The 20,356-nt window shown below is 42.3% G+C and overlaps 1 protein-coding gene across 2 annotated transcripts in view; it reads right to left on the bottom strand.

Annotated features, from left to right (window-relative positions):
• The window catches only part of CTNNA2 (catenin alpha 2), an 870,740-nt gene that overhangs the window by 759,684 nt on the left and 90,700 nt on the right, over positions 1-20,356 (bottom strand). For both annotated transcript variants that reach the window (XM_019552979.1, XM_019552980.1), the window contains exon 2: positions 13,087-13,193. In XM_019552979.1, coding sequence (XP_019408524.1) covers positions 13,087-13,188 — 102 coding nt within the window. In that variant the 5' untranslated portion in view covers positions 13,189-13,193. The remainder of the gene's footprint in view (positions 1-13,086; positions 13,194-20,356) is intronic.

Raw genomic sequence — 20,356 nt, 5'->3', positions numbered from 1 at the left:
CCCCCATCCCAGCCCCAGCACTGTCTTCAAAATGGGAGAAGGGGGAAGGAACAGAGGCAGCTCAGTCTGAGTTTTTTTCGGCTGGCACTAGAGAATGGGGTGGGTGAACTGGAGACCCCCCCCCCACCTCAGGGGAGGGGCTCTGATCCACCCACCCCACCCTCCAGCACCAGCTAAAAAAACCCCAGACAGAGTTCCCTCTGATCCCTTCCCCTGTCCCATTCTGAAGACAACACTGGGCGCAGGGCTGGGCTGCACGAGCACATGCAGGTTAATGAAGGCTTTGAAGTACCTTCATCTGAACCCCCCTGTACTGAACGTTAAGATTGTTGTGGGATCAGGTCCTTTTAAAGCATTTTGCAGCTGTGCACTTTTGTAAGGGTGTTGGCTACAAAGGACCAACTCACTGCATCATCATAAAATTCTAGTTTATTAGACAGATGCAAAACTCAGATCATAAACCTCGGGGCTGATCTCCTCAAGTGCATGCACACGCACACACACACACACACACACACACACACACACACACACACAGAGCAGCTAGCTATGAACACTAAGCACCAATGTCATGATATACCTATCCCCAAGCACTGGAATGCACCGTCGATGACCAGTCGAGGCGTCTTTCGGTGCAATGTTGCCTCAGAAAGGGGTTGCCAGCTGGTCCTTCTGGCTGGACAGGCAGGGTGCTGGTCAGGTCACACAAGGCACCATTGGGGGTATTCTTTGCTGCCTTTTATCCCTTTCTGGCAGACTTTGGTGTCTCCCCAATTTTCAGGCTTACCCAATCCAGGGGTCATTGACTTTGTGGGACATCCCCTTTGGTGGTTGCTGGATGGCAGCTGTCAGCCCCAGGGGTCACGTCCACAGGTACATGCAGTCTTGGGAGTCCGTTGATAAAGTTTGATCAATTCACTGTTGTGATTAGTTCAAACAGGAACTTCTGTATCTTTAACAGTGAAGTTTCAGGGAGTTCCTGGCTCTGTATTGATCCTTTCCTCTCCTTAGTCTGTGGTTTGGTAGGTATTAATTGCTGCTCATTAACCTGTTATCCTGTCTAGCTACTGTGTTATGCAATATAACCAAGATTCATTCAGGGACCTGCTCCATACAGAGAACCTGCAGTTTGATTCCCACCGTTGCTAACATTGTCCCATGGTACAACTTACTTTTAAACATAAAGTACATTTGTTACAAAATTAAAAAGCATAGAATATAAAACATAAAAAGGGTGAAATGCCGTGGTGCACTCAACAAGTAGACCAAATACAATGGGGGGAGAGGGGGATATAGTGATGCAGAATATTATTTTATACCCATAAAAGCATCTACAAACTATATATTTTTTACAAGTATACCTTATATTCTATAACAAAAGAAGAAGAGGAAGGAAGGAAGAAAAAGTAGGAAAGAGAAAGCATCCCCAAAGGGGGAAAATACTGCAAAAGAGGCTTTTTGCCACATGGAGGGGCTTCACGCTGGAGTGGGAGGCAGGCAAAAAAAAAGGTTTCTTGCTACAAGGGCATGGCTATACAGTGCTTTCAAGGGACGAGTCACATGACATTCATAACTTCTGACTGTACCTTTAGGGTCCCCTGCTAAATCTACCTTACAGAGGAGCTTCATGCAGGAAACAGACAGGTATTGAGAGAGGTGTAATGAAAGGATCTGGAAATGGTGGGTAGGAGGGGCCAAGATAAGGAAAAACCATAGGAGCATCAGTTTGGAAGAGACTTCTGGGTCATCAAGTCCAGTCTCCAGCTTTTAGAGACCCACTGTCATATACACTTCTTTTTCATAAAATGAAGCTCAAAAATAGTTAGAGTTTTTGCCCCTCTACTCCTATTGGAAGGCTGTTCCAGACACAGCGCTTACATGGTTAAGAACATTCTTCAATTTTCAGTCTAGATTGACTCCTCGCAAATTTATACCCATGTGTGACAACACTGTTTTTCAGCTTAAATATCTACTGTGCTTTGCTGGGATTTACTCTTCTGCACAAGCCAACCTCTTCAAGACTTCTCTCCTAACAGAGGCTCCTCCTTCCCCCAGCAGGCCTCCCTTTCCCTCTCTGCACTCGTTTCTTGGACTTGGGTGGCTAGAATGTGTAAACAGCTGATGTGTCACCATGAGAGCCATCATTCCTAATTAATTATTGTCCAGGACTGCCGGTACCCCAAATCTGTACAACTTCAATTTGGTCATTATTCCTTGAGGAAATACTTTCAGCTAATTATTATAAAGTGACGTAAGATTGGTAATGGCGACATTTGATAGGAAAATGGCAGTCAGAACAAAACAACAAAGCGGTAAACGAATATTGAAATTACATATTTACCCTTCGCTTTGGGATGAGATGGAGAACAGCAACAAAAAAATGATACAGTTCTTAGATAAATCTACTCAATCCTTTTTTTCCTCTGAGGAATAAAAAGTCTGCTAAAATCCTCTCAATTACATTTTTTTCTTAGAAAGTCTCAGTTAATTGTAGCAGTAGTGTGAAAGTCAAAAAGGCATGTGACACAGCACATCTGTTGTTTTTTCAATATGATGACAAGCAATGGGAACATGGGTACTTCAGCAAGTTCCAGTTCTCCGTCTCAGATCTTTGACAGCTATGGAAAGCTTTAATTAGACTGCTGGTTCAGGGCTTCCTTGTATAAATGCAGTTCTGTCATTTCTTATTCGTTGTCATGACCAGTTAATGGTTTTTTTTGCCTCCAGCTCAGACAACCTTGGTGTACTGTTTTTCCTTTTAAATCGGCATATAGGTTATCCATAGTTTAGCTTCTGGAATAATTAGCTGGCTTAAAATTCAGTTTTAATATACCACTCCCATGTCTCAATGAATCACTATTTTTCTTGAGCTATTTCCCTGTTTTGAAATCCATCTGTCAAATTAGTGCTCTTTTTTTACTCTTCAATGGCAGCTCCCAGAGCCTCAATGCTTTTACAAATCAGGGCAATTATTTATGTGCCTAAATATGGACACGGCATATAAATGTAAGCTTTTCTTTTTTTTTTAAATTTGGCCTTTACCTTTAGATCCCCAAGGGCTAGTTATGACTTTTTCAGATTCCTCAAGAGGCATCGCTAATATTTTGCAATTTGTGCATTAAAAATACATGCTGAAACTGTCAAGTATTAGTACCAAAATAAAAAAATGATGTTATTCCATGACAGTAGCTTTCATTCCTCAATACCTTTTGAGAATCAAGTCATGCATTTATGTACCTAAATGCATTTTAAGGTACCAATCATTGGGCACTTAACATTTAGGCAATTTGGCAACTGGTTTTTAATTCAAGTTAGAAAAGAAAAAAAAAAGCAGTTTCAATATAGAAGACGTGGAAAGACGTGTCTCGTTTGAGACTCTTCATTTTTCAAGATGGCCTGTGGTGCTGTAATAGTATGGGGATTCATTTTAGGATCCATCTACAGAGTTGCCAATTTGATTTAACTGAATGTTTAATAGTTTCTAAACAAAAAATATAATGCATCTGATAACAGTGTTGTTTTTTTACTTAATTGTTGGGGGACACCAATAGTAAAACCTTTCCTGTTTGTGCGTTAACATTCACAAAATACAAAACAAAAAACACATACCAAGGAACCAGTTAAGGTCCAGTCTTACGTGACTTATCTTTTACTCCTCTACTCCAGAGATAGACTCACCTCTATTGGAACCAACTTTCACGCAGATATTACAACAAAACATTAAATCTGCCCCAGTCCGGATCCTATTATCTCTTTTGCACAGCTTCAGAAAAACACATTCCCTTAAGGGAACTGGGGACTAACTACGTGACAAAACAACAGTTATTAACTTTTTTTGGTAGTCATTTTTAACTTAGAAATAGGAAACCAATGAACCAATGTTTTTGAAACTCCTGAGAAAATTCAAGTTCAATACAAAGAATTTGTGCTGCACTTTTGGGACAGATAAGTTGTCCTTTTAATAGAAGACAAAGGACCCGTGTTCCTAAATGCAAAACTGAATGCAACCTTAACTATGGTAGCAATATAGCCTTCATAGGTACAACTGCTGCTGCCTAGAGAATATAGTTCTTCAGATATCTGAGCAAAAAATGCAAGCTCTATAGATAGGTGGATTTCTTTTTTTTGTCTTCCTTTTCTAAATAGGTTGCTCATTTAAGGACAGGTAAAGACATTCAGCTTCTACTTTGCTGGTTTCCTGGCTCCTGCGGGCTTCCCATTGCTGTCTCCATGACCCACCTAAATGGCAGGGCAATGATTTAAAAGCTGGCAGCCAGGAGCAGGGTCCTGGGAAAGTCTCCCTGACCCAGCTCAGGGACCCTGCTTCTAGCCACTGGCTTTCTAATCACCACCCCATCTCTCAGCTGGGCAGCAAGGGGAATGCCAGGAGCCAGGCTGGGGAAAAGCCTCTGTACAGACAGCTCCTGTTCACTCTGGCTTTTAAATCGCCAGCCCTACCACTGTGTGGAGCAGTTCAAGGGGGAACGAGGGACAGCCAGAGGGACTGAGAGCCAGGCATGCAGAGGCTTTTCCCAGCCTGGCTCCTGGACCCTCTGGCTTCCACTTGCCACACACACCACCCAGCTGATCTGGAGCAGCACTGTGCGAGACAGGCTCATATGCCATGCTGTACCACAGCAAAATACTCCCAATCTCACCTCGCACTGCTCTGGGTCAGCCTGGAGGCATGCACGCACGGAGAAGAGCTATTCTCTGACAGAGGAGAACTGGGAGGCTTCCCACTATGGCAGAGTGCCCCTCTCCAGTCCCTCCCCGGGTGGAGGAGATGGTGGAGAGCACTCTCCTGGGGCAGGCACTCTCCCTGGCTGGCTGTGGCAGCTGCTACTTTTCAGCAGCTGCCAACTGCCACTTGACAGCCTGCTCCCTCCAGGCAGGGGAGAGGACATGCTGTGAGTTAACGAGCTCCTATAAGGGCAGGAGTGCCTCAGGGAGTAACCCTGTAATGCCCCTGGCTGGGGAGCTTGCCTGTAAAACTCTCCAGCCGTGGGCTGGAGGATTATCTGTACAGTCCAGCTCTCAGGCTATTTTTCTACTGGAAGTGATTTCTTCTGGCAGAAATGAATAGCTGTATGTAGCTAAGTCTTTCTTGTACCACACAGCTTGGGTAATCAATTCAGTTGCACAGTAAAATTTACTTAGATTGCTAAGGGCCACACCCTGTTAAGAGTATCCAGAAGGTTTAACACGTTGACAATCTTTATATAACACAAATTGGTATTTTCTCCTATTTTTGGTATTCTTCTTAAAAGGTTTTTTGAAGAGAAATAAATCAACTTTAAGAGTTCTGGAAAGGTAATGCCAGTGAATGCCAGTCATTCATAATGACTACAAAAATTAAATCATTGCAGCAAGTTCATATTAATGCTGAAAACTTCAACTGCAGTATCAAGACATAGTGCTACAAACCTGCTGCTACTAATGCGAAATCTTCTTGACATATACATTTAGGAAAAAAAATTACTTTCACAAGATCCATTCCTCTAAATCTGACAGCTAGCAACCTCTGTAACAGAATGGATATAATCAAGAACTTCTAAAATCATTTTTCCCATAAGATCATAAAATCATAGAAAATTAGGGTTGCGAAGGGGCCTTGGGAAGTCATCTAGTCCAATCCCCTGTTCAAACTAGATCATCCCGACCAAGGCTTTTTCTATCTGTGTCTTAAAAACCCAGCTAGACAAAGCCTCCAAATTCCACCAAGACAACTAAGAACAGCCACTTTGCTTGCAAAATCCCAGCTGTAAGATGCAGTCAACAGATATCAGTGCTGGCAAGTTGAGCTCTGCCACTTCAGGATGCATATGGTTATATGCATCCTGAAGTGTCCATTTATTTAGGACAATTTACAAAAAGATGGTTTCCAGCTACCTTTTAGCAAATAGCAAACAAGTGAGGTTAAAAAGTGTGAAAGACTGAGATCTGTAATTGGTAAGAGAGCCCAGTTTAAGACTGGGAAAATTTTGGCTTAAACCAATGACACCATCTTCCCATGACGCTGTATTTATATTTCCAGATATCTTGATGGTTTTGGAAGACTCTGCACTTTTTATTCATAGATGTAGGGTCAGAAGGGACCTTGTAGATCTTCTAGTCCAACCCCCTGCCCTGGGCAGGAGAGAAAGCTGGGCTCGAATGACCCCAGCTAGGTAAATGTCAAGCCTCCTCTTAAAAACCCCCAAGGTAGGAGCCAACACCACTTCCCTTAGAAGTTTGTTCCAGAACCTAGCCACCCTGACCGTGAAGCAGTGCCTTCTAATATCTAGTCTAAACCTACCCTCTGACAACTTATGGCTGTTATTCCTTGTTACTCTGGGAGGGGAACCGGGTCTCTCCCAAACCCTGCTGGTCCCCCCTAGTAAGTTTATAGACAGCCACCAGGTCCCCTCTCAGCCTTCTCTTGTGAAAGCTAAACAGGTCCAGGTCCCGTAGCCTGTCCTCGTAGGGTCTGTCCTACTGTCCCCGGATCATGCGAGTGGCCCTCCTTTGGACCCTCTCCATGTTGTCCACATCCCTCCTGAAGTGCAGCGCCCAGAACTGGACGCAGTATTCCAGCTGTGGCCTGACCAGTGTAGCATAGAGGGGGAGGATCACCTCCTTGGCCCTGCTAGTGATGCATCTGTGGATGCACAACAAGGTACAGTTAGCTCTACTGACCGTGTCCACACGTTGTCGGCCCATGTTCATCTTGAAGTCAATAATGACTCCAAGATCTCTTTCTCCCACCGTGCTTTCCAGAAGGGAGTTCCCCAGCCTATAGGTATGCTGCTGGTTCCTACTGCCTAAGTGCAGCACCCTGCACGTGTCAGTATTGAATCCCATCCTATTTTCATTTGCCCACCCCTGTAACCTGTCCAGGTCCCGCTGTAATCTGCTACCTTCCCTTCTAGCGTGCCTGCCTCACCCCAAATCTTGGTGTCGTCTGCAAATTTAAACAGGGTGTTTTTCACCCCGTCATCCAAGTCGCTAATAAAGAAATTGAACAGTATGGAAATTTTAGCAAGTATAGAGATCACCATACAATATTTTATGCTGCTGTGAATGTTCAAAATTTTGGAAGTTTCATAACCATCTAGAAACCATTATAAATTAAGATAAAGAAGGGTCCCTGGGAGCTTGCCACCTAGCATGCACACAAACAGTTGGTTATGGGTATCCTAGCTTGCATTTCATCACTTACAAACAAAATTCTCTATTCAAACTCCTTTTCTCCTACAGATTATAATTACATTTGCATCCCCAAAAGATCTTAATCAAGGTCCTCAAGTTGTCTTGAGGAACAACTTTCACCTCCCAGATTCAAGAGGAAAGCTGGTGCAGTCTGTCAAATAAGGCTCATATGCCTTACATTAGATATCGGCTGGCATGCAATCAGAAGCTGGCACTTTGCCGTTTTTCATTATCTTCATAGAATCCAGGATTCTTCTGAAATAGGTTTATATGGTTTAACATGTAGATACACTGTGTTCATTATGCTCAAGGCATATTCAGCAGCCCAGCAGCAGTATCAGACTAAGCATTCAATAAGTCTTCAAAATACAGCTGCCATCACAACTGGATGTTGAAAGGTCAGTAATCAGTATCCAACCATCACTGACTTTCACCCACATCAGTAAGCCACACAGGGATTTACACAAGATCTTGCCCTGCGTAGACTGCATGGCCGCCTACACAGCCCATGGTATCAAATGAATCAAATGCGAACTACATTATCAAAGGTCAGGGACAGATCTATTAATGGCCTGCAGTTTTCTAAAGGTACCCATACAATTTCAACATTTCTACTAGAACTCTGTAAGACTGACATATTATTAGCTATAAGATGTCACAGAAACAAAACTGCACAAGATGACTTGTATATGTGAATAGGAGACTGGCTGACACAGAGACACAAATAATTTCTCTGCAACATATTTCCGCTTTCTGGTTGTGGGTTTTTTAAGTGCGCTTTGCCTAGATTTTTTTCTCATTCCACCAGGATTAGCCATAAACAAAAAAAAAAAAACAAAGCAAAAGTCTCAAAAATAGGTTGAAGGCTAGAAAATTTAGAAAATGGCCTTACAATGAAAGACTTAGATTCTACTTCTTTAACTTACCAAAAAGATTAAGTGACTTAACATGACAGATGGAAAAAAAGTACCAGGTCTAACAGAATATTTAACCCCAGAAAGATATAAAATTCATAGATTCATAGAATCTTCTACAGATTCATAGAATCTATGAATTCTATATCTTTCTGGGTTTAAATATCCTGTTAGACCTGGAAAATTGCCTGATCAGTTAAAGCCAGATACATTTAAATGATAAATAAAGCACTTTCTTTTTAAACATTAAGAGTGATTAACTATAAGAACAGCCTGCCAATGGAATTCCAGGTTCTCCACCTCTCGATGCCCTCAGATCAAGACGGGTTTCCTTTTCTGGAAAAGGTATGTTAAATCAAATACAAATTACTGGACTCAATATCGAGTGCATAGGCAAAATTCTGTGTCCTTTGTTGCAGAGGGCTGACCAGGTAATCAAATTTTCCATTTTGATCTTTTAAAAAAAAAATCTATGACTTTTGGAAATAAAGAAACTATTTAAGGATCTGAAAGTTACAAAGTGTCTCCTCCAGGAGCTGGGCTGCGCACTGCCTCCATCCTTGGCCTTGCTGCCAAGAAGTGAAAAAAACCCGTACATGCTCTCGTACTCTTCTTATTAGTGGTTGGGTTCAGGGCCTCAAGTAGGTCATCCCTCACTGTTGCAGAAACCAGTGGTCACCAAGTTAGGTATGGTAATTTATTTACTTATGTTAATGTAAACAACCGTTACCCAAACTTGAATCCAGACAGACCAATTTTCATTTAGGCAACCCTGAAAATCCCAGCTCCATCACTGCTCTCAACTGCCCAGGAAATCTGCATTGTTCCTGGGGTCTCTACCTATCCCCCCGACAACCACGAATTTTCCCCTCTTGAACAACCTTACACCATCTAGTCACCGTGGGGAACAGCAGCAGCGAATTCACCCTTGGAAGATTTAGCACCCTTTCCTTCTGTTAACCTCTCCCTGCACAAATTCATCGTGATACCATTTTGCTCAGTTTCAGACCAGCAGCTGGGCCGTTCTGGCTGACCCTCCGTGTCAGCAAGAAAACAGTCTACACAAAGGGAAACCAAGAACCTTTTGAAAACTTCAGCAGAGTTGAATAAGTCCAGGTAAATATGTCCACTGTAAACACTGAAAACAAAATGTATAATCCTGTTGTCATCAAATAGAAGACAAGCCAAGCTCATTTCTGGTGGCAGGAATTTTACTGGTAAGTGATGTAATGTAAAACAAGCAATATGGGGGCCATACAAAGAGATCATTTTTAAAAATACTTAACACCATTTTTATTTGAATTGTGCTAAATAGTACTCATATTAATTTCAGCACTTCAGAAAAGATGTAGACAGACTGGAAAGAGTCCAACAGAGTGTGACAAAAAGAGACTAGAGGCTTGGTAAGGGAAAAAATAAATAACTAAAATTATTTACCATTTTTACATGAATTCAAGACAAGGTTCCTTCCCCAATCACCATGAAGACAAAAGACCCTCATCTTACGTTTACATATAAGGAAACCTCATTAAATATATTGACTATCATTAAACTGCTGCCAAAAGCAGCATGCACTCAATAATGGAAACCAGCTCTGAAGTTGACTAAACGGAGCCAACACTGAGCATGACTATAAAACACATAGCCCAATCTTGGGCAACCATACTGATAGGAACCTGCCACACGGATAGGCTAGTGCAGGGCATTTAAATAAGATGCACAGTAGTCCCCATTAAGCGTGGTCCCCCTTACTGCCAAAACTTTTTCAAGTCATGGGGAACCACTACACTGCGTACATTTTGACTTCCTCTTCACTCCCACAGCTGAGCTGTGCCTTCCTTTCCCATTTCTAATCAGTCCCGTTTCTTCACCAGCCTTAGATGTCTGGCAAACATCACCAAACAGGGCCCCAAACATCTCACCCAGAATCCCTCTGTCATCCCCTCTCAGCCTGTCACGTATTAGTGTCCATGAGGTGAAGCCAGATCAGGTTGCCTTGCACTGCAGCTCCATCTCAATTTTTGAAGAATCCCGGGGCTTGTGACAAGAACACCAGGTTCCAGTCATGAGTGGGGGGCTAATTAGCACATGGGTCCTTTGTGGAGCGGGTATCTGGAGAGCACACATGTACTGAGAAGCTTAAAATGCTGTTGACTCCACCGGGTCCAGCCCAATGAACGATAAGGTAAAACATGAGCCTCTTGGCTTTGCACTAATATCATGCATAGTGCGCACACCTACATGTGTTGCTATGTCAACGTTGTTACTGGGCTGTGATTTAGTACTTCCTTTTGGTACGGTTTTTGTGCAATACTGTGTCAGACCTCTTCCTTTTGGAAGTACTATATATCGGTGCAGTAACAACCTGTACAGTGCCGTATGTGTGGCAGTTATTTTTAACAACTACTTCACTGTTGTGGCGTGCTATACCAGGAGGGTATGTCACTACGGTGAAGTAGCTGCTGGTCACATGTAGACATCCATGGATGCTACATCACCGTACTGCATTGCTACAACATTGCAGCGTCACGTGTAGATGCGCCCAATTTGTACTACAAATAGTACAGAACAAGCTGCTTAAAAGTGTGTTTATGGCAGTGTTTCCCAATCAGTGTGCCATGCCACAAAAGTGTGCCATCAGAAATGAAAAGGTGTGCGGCAGAATACCACTATGGCAATGAGCTAGAGTAGGGATGAGGATGGGGAACGCCTTAACAGGTGTCACAGAAAACTTGTATTACTTGGGCTGGAAATGGTTGGGAAGCACTGGTTTATGGAGTGCTTGTGCTAAAACTTGCGGCAACTTCAAAAAGGTAAAATGCATCAATTCTGCATAAACTAAGTCTATGAGTACTATAATGTAAATTACTACAGCTATGTTTAGTTCAAGGTCAGGACTTCCAAATTTGCTCCTCACTTCTATATGCTCAGAGAGAGCAGGGTCTGACAGTAAGGAGAGGGAAAGGGGCTGCAGGGAGAAGAAGCTGTTGGGGGAGGCAGAACACAAGGAGCCTACCTGACCCCTCCCCACCCAGATTTATTTTCCATGCTGTGTGGGGGGTGGGGAGGGATGGGAATTCAAGGCAAACCTCCAATTATTAGATTCTATACCTGGCCAATAATAACACAAGTTATACATTTTCCATGTGTAGAATCTACTTATTGGGCGGGGAGAGGGCATATTATACTCAAGGCTGTCTAATATTTGAGAAAATATGGTAATCTGGAGATGAGAAGACCAAAGGGGAATTTGATGATAGTCTTCAAATACCAGATAGTTGATTATAAAAAGGATGCAGACAGACATTTTTCCTGTGGCTGTAGCAATGGCATTAAGCTGCAAAGGAAATTTATGATGGAAGTTAGGAGGAATTTCCTGACTATGAAGGTAATTAAGCACTGGAACAGGCTAAACTTCATCAGTTAATACAGGATTATATTATTGCATTGGACAAGTAGGGCACCTCCAAAGGTTGAAATCTGGTATAAAGAGATGGTGCAGATGGCATCTATGGAGAAAGTCATATTTAGCAAGCTTAACCACTTTGAAAAGTTTGGTGCAATTTTTAGAAAGTGTTCTTGGAATATTTAAGTAACTTAATTATTACTCCTTGCAGACTACTTTCTTGTTCTACCCCTCCCTCTTCCCACCTCCTTTTTCATTCATTTCTCCTTTAGTACTTGTTGTTTCAGATATGCATGTATTTCTGATTTTTCTGTTGCTTTTAAAGTAATCAATAAAAATCAATTAAAATCAGCCTTTGGAACAGCTGCCTCAACAAGCTGCAAAAAAAAAAAAACAATTTTCAAGAGTAGGTTAGACAGACACCTGGCTGGGATGACCGAGTCAGGGATGGGGTAGATCCAGAAGGAGTACAATGGCACAATTACACCCCTTTCAGCTCATACCATGGAAGCAGCAGCCAGGAATTTCATTTAAATCCCCAAACCATGTAAAAATTCCCCCACCACCCTCTTCCCTTCATGCTCAGCAGAACATCCCCTGCTTTTTTATTCCCTTCCTCTCCTCCCTCATCTCTGGATAGTAGCAGTGGACAGGTTCCTTCTTCCTGCTTGGTCCCTACAGGTGTTCCCTGTCACACCATGAGAGGACTCAGGGAGAGGAGCCCACCCACTGCTGCTGCCACTTCCCCCGGCCGAATACAACTCTCCATGCAGCCTGGTTGGAGCAGGACCTAGGGCCAGGTGGAGACAGTGGCAGAGGTGGGCAGGGGAGAGAACATACTACTGAGGAAGGGAGGGATATTGGAGGGAAGGGCAGATTCTTACCTGATTTGGGACTTTAAAATAGTCCCTAGCTGCTGTTCTTAGGGCATAGCATCTGTCCCGGTGGGATGAGAAAGGAGGGGAGGCTGGAAACAGGGATGCAGCCACCCCTGCTGCAATGGTCATTGCTCTGGCATCCCCTTTACAAAATCCTGTATCTACCAACAGTCAGGGATGACCCTACTATAAGCAGAGGACTGGTCTAGATGACCTTATGAGGTCCCTTCCAGCCATACTTTGCTATGACTACTTATTGGGCAGAGAGAGGGCATATTATACTCAAGGCTGTCTAATACTTGAGAAAGTCTGTATACTTATCTTTCAAAGCACTCCCCAAGACCTACCCTTTACATATGATGACTTGGGCAACAGATATCAGCGACCCCCAGGAGACCCATTTTTACTATGTCATATATAAACATAATATAAAATACAGTATATATTGTTTAAATATTATATTGTGCATATAAAGGAAAAGGAATACTATTTTGAATTATTTTTCTCCTTAACCATACAGTCTTTGAAAAAAGAGCCTCTAACCTGATGTTTGCAGAGTGCTTAGTACAAAGAGAACAGTACAGCTTTTGTGTAATACTGTGTCGTACTTCTCTACTAACAAAGTGCTAAGATTTTTTGTTTTATGATTAGATATGGCATCACGTGCAAGGTAACTAATATACAAAACACAACTTACCTGTGTAACAAGTGGTTCCAGTAGCCTCTCTACTGTAAGAGTCCTGATTTCCAAACTTTTGGGGTCCCATTTTAAAATGATAGGTGAAGTTGCAGAAGTCATACTCCCTAAAATAGACAAGAGAACATTCACCTGTAAAATTGTGCATAGTTTTATATACTGTTTAAATAATTAGCGTATAGAGACCTATTTACATATTGTATGCACACAAGATATGTAACAGATAATCCTGCAAAATAAAGTGATATCTATGTGTACCCAAGCCCCACTGCCAATTTCACAAACATCTGAACTCATTCACAAAGTGCGTGTCTATCCCCATCCCTAATGACAAACTCGTCATGCTGCCTACACTGAATCTATTTACAGTGCTGCCAACCCTTGCAATTTCATCATCATTCTTGCAGTGTTCAGTATTCCTTAAAGCCCCAGCTCTTCAAAACAGGCAATTACAGGAAAATCTCAACATTCATTTAAAAAGAGTTTATAACCTACATGATTTCAGAAAGGTTTGAACCCCACAGTGCTTCAAATTATTTGTATTTTTATTTTTTTTTAATCAAGGTGCCCCGATATATTGGTTGCCTCTCAGATCATTAAAAGGGGAAACAACTTTATTGGCTATCAGCTTTTTTTTGGCCATTGTAGCCAATAATATTTACCAATAATTATGCCTTCTGGCCAGGGCCCTGGACACCTAGGTACCCTCTCTCCCACTGGCCTGGAGACCCCAAATGCCCACCTCAGGAAATGATGGGTTTCCCCTTGTAGGTAGGCAGCATTCTAGCCTGCAAGGGGACCTGCTTGGGGCTGCCAGGAGCAAGATGCAGGGGTGTTGCATGTATGTGCCACATGCATGAACATGGCCAGGAATACAGCCGGGCAGTGTGGAGAGCAGCTCCCTGCAGATAAGTGTATGAAGGGAAAACGGCAGGGGAGGAGTGGAAGGGCAGATCAAGGACCCATGGTGAGGGAACAAGTGGGGTAGGGGCAGGCATAGGGGATGAGGGAGCTGTCCAGCCAGGGTAGTGCATGGGACCTGGGGCCAGGATGGGGAGTGGGATGGAGCTACGGGTGGCCTGTCCAGGAGGCATGGGGTGCGCAACTCCTCACCACTCCATGCATCCCCCAGGGGGAGTCATGGTGGGGGCAAGTGCCCCCCCCCCATTTCTGTATAGGGTGGATTTGGGCTGCTCACTGTGGGCTCAAGGCTCTCCACTCTACTGTCTTTTGCTAGGGAGCCCCCTGCCCCGCACAAGTTGCATCCCCCATTGCTGGGCAGGCAGGGGGTGCACAGCTGGTGTGGAGCTCCCGGGGCAAAGACAGCAGGGCAGAGAGCCCCAAGCCCACAGCAGGCAGCTCACATTCACCCTTGCCCTGCTTGCCTGTGCCCCACTTAAAAGTGCCACCCTGTGCTTAAAAGTGGTGTTGGGGGCACTTGAACTAAAGCTCATTCAATGAGCCATCATTTTTAAGTGCCAGGATGTTGATACATGCGATGCAGAAGGCTGCTGGAGCACACAAAAAAAGGTTTATTTATGTCAGTACTTTAAAATGCCTTGCATTTTAAAACAAATCAGTTATAGCATGCATATATGTCAACTACTATGTTATCAATCCTGGAAATTTATTTGGGCATGCATGCTTTTAGCAGGTAGAATTAAACTTCGGATATTCTTTGGGAAGTAGTGTTATTATTATTTTGTTAGTCCATCTGTTTTCATGATTTTGTTATAGTAAGTCACCCTAAGCCTTTTTTTATTTTTTTCTGGGGGGGGAGGGTGTACATGAATAAATTAAAAGAAAACCATGAAAAGAAAACCAAGTCAAACTTCCTCACATCATGACATAGTAAAAAATTACAGGTCCACTGATAAAGATGTTCTTGGCCAACACTGATAGCTTATTATTTACCAACCATATTGGCAGATGCCAATAAAAAATTCAGTGTAAAGAAGCGACTACCCTACCATGCTGTGCAGGAGTTGCCAACCCACAGTGCACATGCTTTAAGCAGTACAGGCAACCTGTGTGTGTGGCACGCAGCATATTGGGGAAGCACAACAGCAGACAGGGCAGGAAGCAGAAAGCAAATCAATAGATCAGGCAGAAAACAGGGATCAGAGGGACCCTTGGGATGGTGTAGGCCAATTTCTGATGAGCCTATCAAAAAGATTGGCCCCCCTGATCTGGTACAGTGGCTTCTCTGGGGTGGGGGAAGGCCAGTCATCTGTCCATCCAAACACTGGTGTAATTTGCATCTGTCCAAACAACTGATGCAAATAACACTGGTCGTTACGTGCCGTGCTCAGAGTGATTGATGAACAGCCCTCAGTGATTGAGATTGAAGGCTGTTCACCTCCACAATGATTGAGAAAGAAGAAAAATTCCTTAGAAACATAACCAATGTGGGAGGGGAGGAGAAAATCCCTTTAACTTTACAATTAATGAATCGTAACACATAGACAAGGAATGTTTGTGCCTTGCCATAGAGCAGGAGAGGGTCTTATATTTGCTGCAAAGCCAGATCATTTAACCAACCAAACAAACATGCAAATGTTAAGTCAAATACACTGTCATTGTTTTTCACTAATTATTGCCACTGTAACAACAAGAATGATAAATGACTGAATAGGAGTTACATGCTTAAGCATAATCTGTAGAGATTAAAAAGTCTTCCTTGCTACTCCTACCACATTCATTCTAGGTTGATAAAAGAGTCAAACATGAAATAGGCTGTTCATCACGTTTTGTTATCTCTTCTACCCAAAGCAGCAAAAGATACTGCCTCGAGGACCGTATTTAACACAAGAACCTCAGAGCTCCACGACTAATGCCAGGTTTCTGCCTCATTTTCTGTCAGAAGAACAGCAAGCAGGATATTCTGTATTATCAGTTAATAATAGAGGATGATGGCAAATCATCACAGTTTTTTTTTTAATTTAAACACACAAAAAATATAAGTTCATGAGAGAAAGAGAGACAAATCATAGCGGGGAGGGGATGATCTTAGGCAGAAAGAACACCAGCATTTCCCAAGTTACTTTACTATCTCCTGTTTGTTTTGCTCTAGAGGCTTTTGCTATTAATAAATTTAATCTCATTTTTTTAAGTATCTGGAGATTATGTTTAGATAAACACTACCTCAACCTTTCTTCAAACCTTATGCCAGGATTTATTTGGAGGGCAACATTTATCATTTACAAGTATATGATGCTGCTTGTTATTCAGGATCGATTTCATTGAACTGTGCTGTGGCCAATACACTTCCAAATACTGTTGGAGAGGACATGTATTTTTCAGTATCAACTTTCACTGACAAACTTATTCGCTATTTTTCACCTCTTTATTATCTACTGGCAGAGCATTATTTCATCTTTGAGCCTTGCAGAAAGTTATCAATGGTGAAAAAGATGTAATATAGTCTAGATGCCATATTTTTGATGAAACGTAGCACAGATGATTGTAGTCCATATCTTAAAAGCAACTCCACATTTTTCAATCATAGTACAACTTGACGGACACCTAACTGTACATTCCTATCCCAGGAATCTGTTTGAATTTCTCCTCCACTTGATTTGGTGGTTCTGAACATAAAACGAAGAAGAAATCTGTTTTCCCCTTTAATCCAGTTCAACACCTGCAAATCAAACTATATTTTTGAGCAGTCTACCTTCAAATAGTCCTTCTTCCAGAAGATATTTCTTTTAAAATCTATTGAGAACGGCAGTTAAGAACAATGCCAGTTAAGTTAAAACCCTTATTTTGGAAGGTGATTGAACGTATTTGTGGTAATAAAGAACCTACTGCGTACGAACACAAGAATACACTGCTGTGAACAGAACTCTGCACAGGCAAAGTGGTTCACACCAACTTCAACCAGAAGAAGAAAATTGTATTGGAACAGGTGCCATTGACAAGAACGCTTTAAGAAATGTTCAGGTCTTGTTCTGAATATAAAGGTTCTGTCCTTTCAGTCTTGGAAACGAGGGAAGAAACACAATACAAATTTTAAATTTTCATCCAGAAGAGATAGCTTTTCCTTCCAAGTTCTACTAACATCCACTTTAAAGTCCAGGTCAAAGGTCATGGTCAAGCATTTGAAATGCTAGTTCATCTTATTTATTTACAGGGACTGTAAGTAAAACAAAAAAATACCATTTAGCTGTCCATATTAAAACAATATCTGCAAAGGAAACATTATTACAGCAAAAGCTGTGTTAACCAGCACTTCATTAGCCAGAAAACGCTATTAAGCGGCATCCGAGGGACGCGGCAAACGCGAAACAGGAAGTACCACTTCCGGGTTTCACCACTGCTGCGAGCACAGCCCACGGTCCAGGACAAGCAGCCTGCGCAAGGTTCCCCTCCCTGTCTCCTGGCACACTGATGCCAGGGAGTGCACCAGACGGTATACATTTGATTAACTAGAATATTTGATTAACTGGCATCTCCCATTTCTGGGAGAGCTGGATAACAGAGCTTTTACTGTATATGTATTTCCTAGAAACAACAGAATTGCCAGACTGTATAAGTTCTGTGGCATCTGCCTCAGTATTTTACTTCTGAGGGTATACAACACCCAGAGCATCCTCTGAGGAAGAGGCAAGAAATGCACATTTGATTGTCTAAAAGCAGTGGTTCTCGGGCTTTTTAGACTCAAGGCACCCCTCAGGAAATGCCCCCTCTTATTTTTTTGCCATTTTCTTTTTTTTCCTTTTCTTTTTTTTAAACTACAGACAAATAATAAAGCATTTCTTTTGTTGCAAAGAATTCAGAAAGACCACAACACGTCAGGTTGTTTCTGACACTCAGGATCTCTACCTGAAATCTCTGGGTTTTTCCTGTGAATCACATTTGCACATCTAGCACCGCTAACATTATGGTTGCAAATCATTGCTTTAAAGGTTAGATAACTAGTCATAATGGTACCCTAGTAGCAACACTAAGTACAATGATCTGTACACCTAACATGGCGTTAGTGATTGCAATTAGACAACGATAGGCGAAGCACGTCTATATATTTTGCTGTTTTTTTATTCTTTTTGTTGGTTTGGGGGTGACAGAAAAAGGGAAGAGGGTTAAAGTACGGGGGGGGGGGAATTAACAAAGCAGAAAGAGTAAGAAGAGAGATAGAAAAGAAAAAGGGGAAAAACACACCACTTAGACCTTATCAAATAAATTGAATTTTCAAAGTAAAGTGGAAATATGAACAAATTAATCCTGAACAGTCCTGTGAGGCAAATAAGAAGATAATGTCCTAGGCAAAAACACATTTAATTCAGAGTTGCAGATGCACAGCTACTGACACAACATTAACACTAGCATACTTAGGAAAATACTAAAGGCATACTGACAGTTTTTTAATTAGAAAGTACACTAGTGCACAGTTAAATAACCATAGCTCTGCGTCCACACCACTGACAATTACTCATCTCTCAATAAGTGCAGCCTTCGTGGCTACAGTATTTTGTGACAATTATGTGGTCCTAGAGCAACTCTGTATCTCAAATTTACAAAAAGTCCAATTTCTGAAAATATTATTTAGAACATATTAAACATATCTAGTCAATGGAGGCCTACTTAATTTGGGATTGTCTGTAAAAATCAACCAAAAATAAAACTTAATAAAATTAAAAGGTCGACTTCCCAGTGGGTTCCTCACTGCCACGAGGGGAAGGTGCTGGCTGGCAGGGGAACACGAAGGGCAATAAACCAGATAGCAGCCACCCCCCTTGCCCCTTCTTCCCCTGCGGCCTCTATGCCAATCAGTGCTGAGGGGAGGGGCCACTGCAAAACGACCACATTAATAGAGCTTTAGGCCATGATCAACCCATGAAAATTGGTAAGTCGTGCCCTCTCTCCCCTGCCATGATGATTTAGACAAACCCCTTCTTCGACGCACAGTTTCTTCTCGTTCCAATACCCAGTACTAATATTGCAAGTTTCCAAACCAAGTGTCTAGTGATCACTGAGTTTATGACTTTTGATAGAAAACTATTGCAAGACTAGTGACTCCTCTTTATCAGGGCTCTTGTATTTTATCAAGTTACGTTTCCCATGACAAACTACAATCTACAGGGGAAAAACGGTGACTTGACTAGAGCCACGCAACATTTCAATGCAACAGCAAGGGAACTCATACAATCCCAGTTCCTACTCCTACTTCCAGTCCACTGGATTCTGTTAGTCAGGATAGGGATAGGAGACAACAAACAAACCAACCAACCAAAAAAATAACACAGAATGTGGTGGAGAAGGAAATATAGAAATGTAAGAGTGTGAAGAGTTAATGAGGTACTTAGAAGTGGTAAAACCAAGGGCAGGTGAAGGGGAAGAGAGAGGCTGAAAGAAGAAAAGCTGCTAACGCTGAAGAGGACAAAAACAAGATGACAATGAAGAGGCCTTTAAAAACAAAACCCCTGTGGGTAAGAGCACCTATCATCAGTCACTGACACAGCGCAGCCTCCAGCAGATCTGGCAGAAATAATGGGAATTGACATAGGAGGCCTGAATAACCTTTCCTGAGAAGGGAAATTAAAATAAGGGACAGGATATATTGGAGCAAGATTTGTCTCTGTTCATCTGAACAAGTTTCTGACATTTATTTATAATGGGCATTTTTACAAGTTCAAGCACTGCAGCACCGGGTGCTTTGTATAAAGTGGCAAAATGCACGTCAGTGCAAAGAAAATGATGGTGGTGCGCCTTTGAACTAAAACACTTCGGAGGTGCTTTCATTTAAAAAAATGCACCACCACCATTTTCTCTGCGCTAACACGCATTTCACTGCTTATACAACTGCAAGCGGCGCAGCGTGGTGCGCATCTGCTCCCATGAGGAGTAGACTCACTTAATCGAGTCTGCTCCAAATCGGTGGATCACCAGAGTGTCTGAGAACTAAAAGTACGTGTATGAATGTCCATAGTTTTCTAAATATGATTCTTTCCTACCCATAAAGTAATTAAATAATTAAAAACACCCCCAACACCCAACACAGAGGGACACGTTAAGGAATATGATTGTACACTCACGTGTCACTTTATGCAAGGGTTGCGGTCCAAAAAAACCTTGCTTAAAGCGAATCCATTATTACATGTAATTAACAGGGATACGTACCAGCCTCCTTCTTCACTTCATGGCTAGCTCAGAACAGGGGGTTGGAAGATGCACTAGAGGGTCAATTAGATGATATTATTTCACTAAATTCAATAATAAAGGCAAATAGATGCACCACAATACGAGTGCAAGTAGCATAGCACCACACATA

Source organism: Crocodylus porosus, unplaced genomic scaffold (genome assembly GCF_001723895.1).
Source record: "Crocodylus porosus isolate Cpor-Errol unplaced genomic scaffold, CroPor_comp1, whole genome shotgun sequence".
In the NCBI taxonomy this organism is placed as follows: Eukaryota; Metazoa; Chordata; order Crocodylia; family Crocodylidae; genus Crocodylus; species Crocodylus porosus.
Note: the sequence above shows the minus strand (reverse complement) of the source record. Positions and strands in the feature narration are given on the sequence as shown.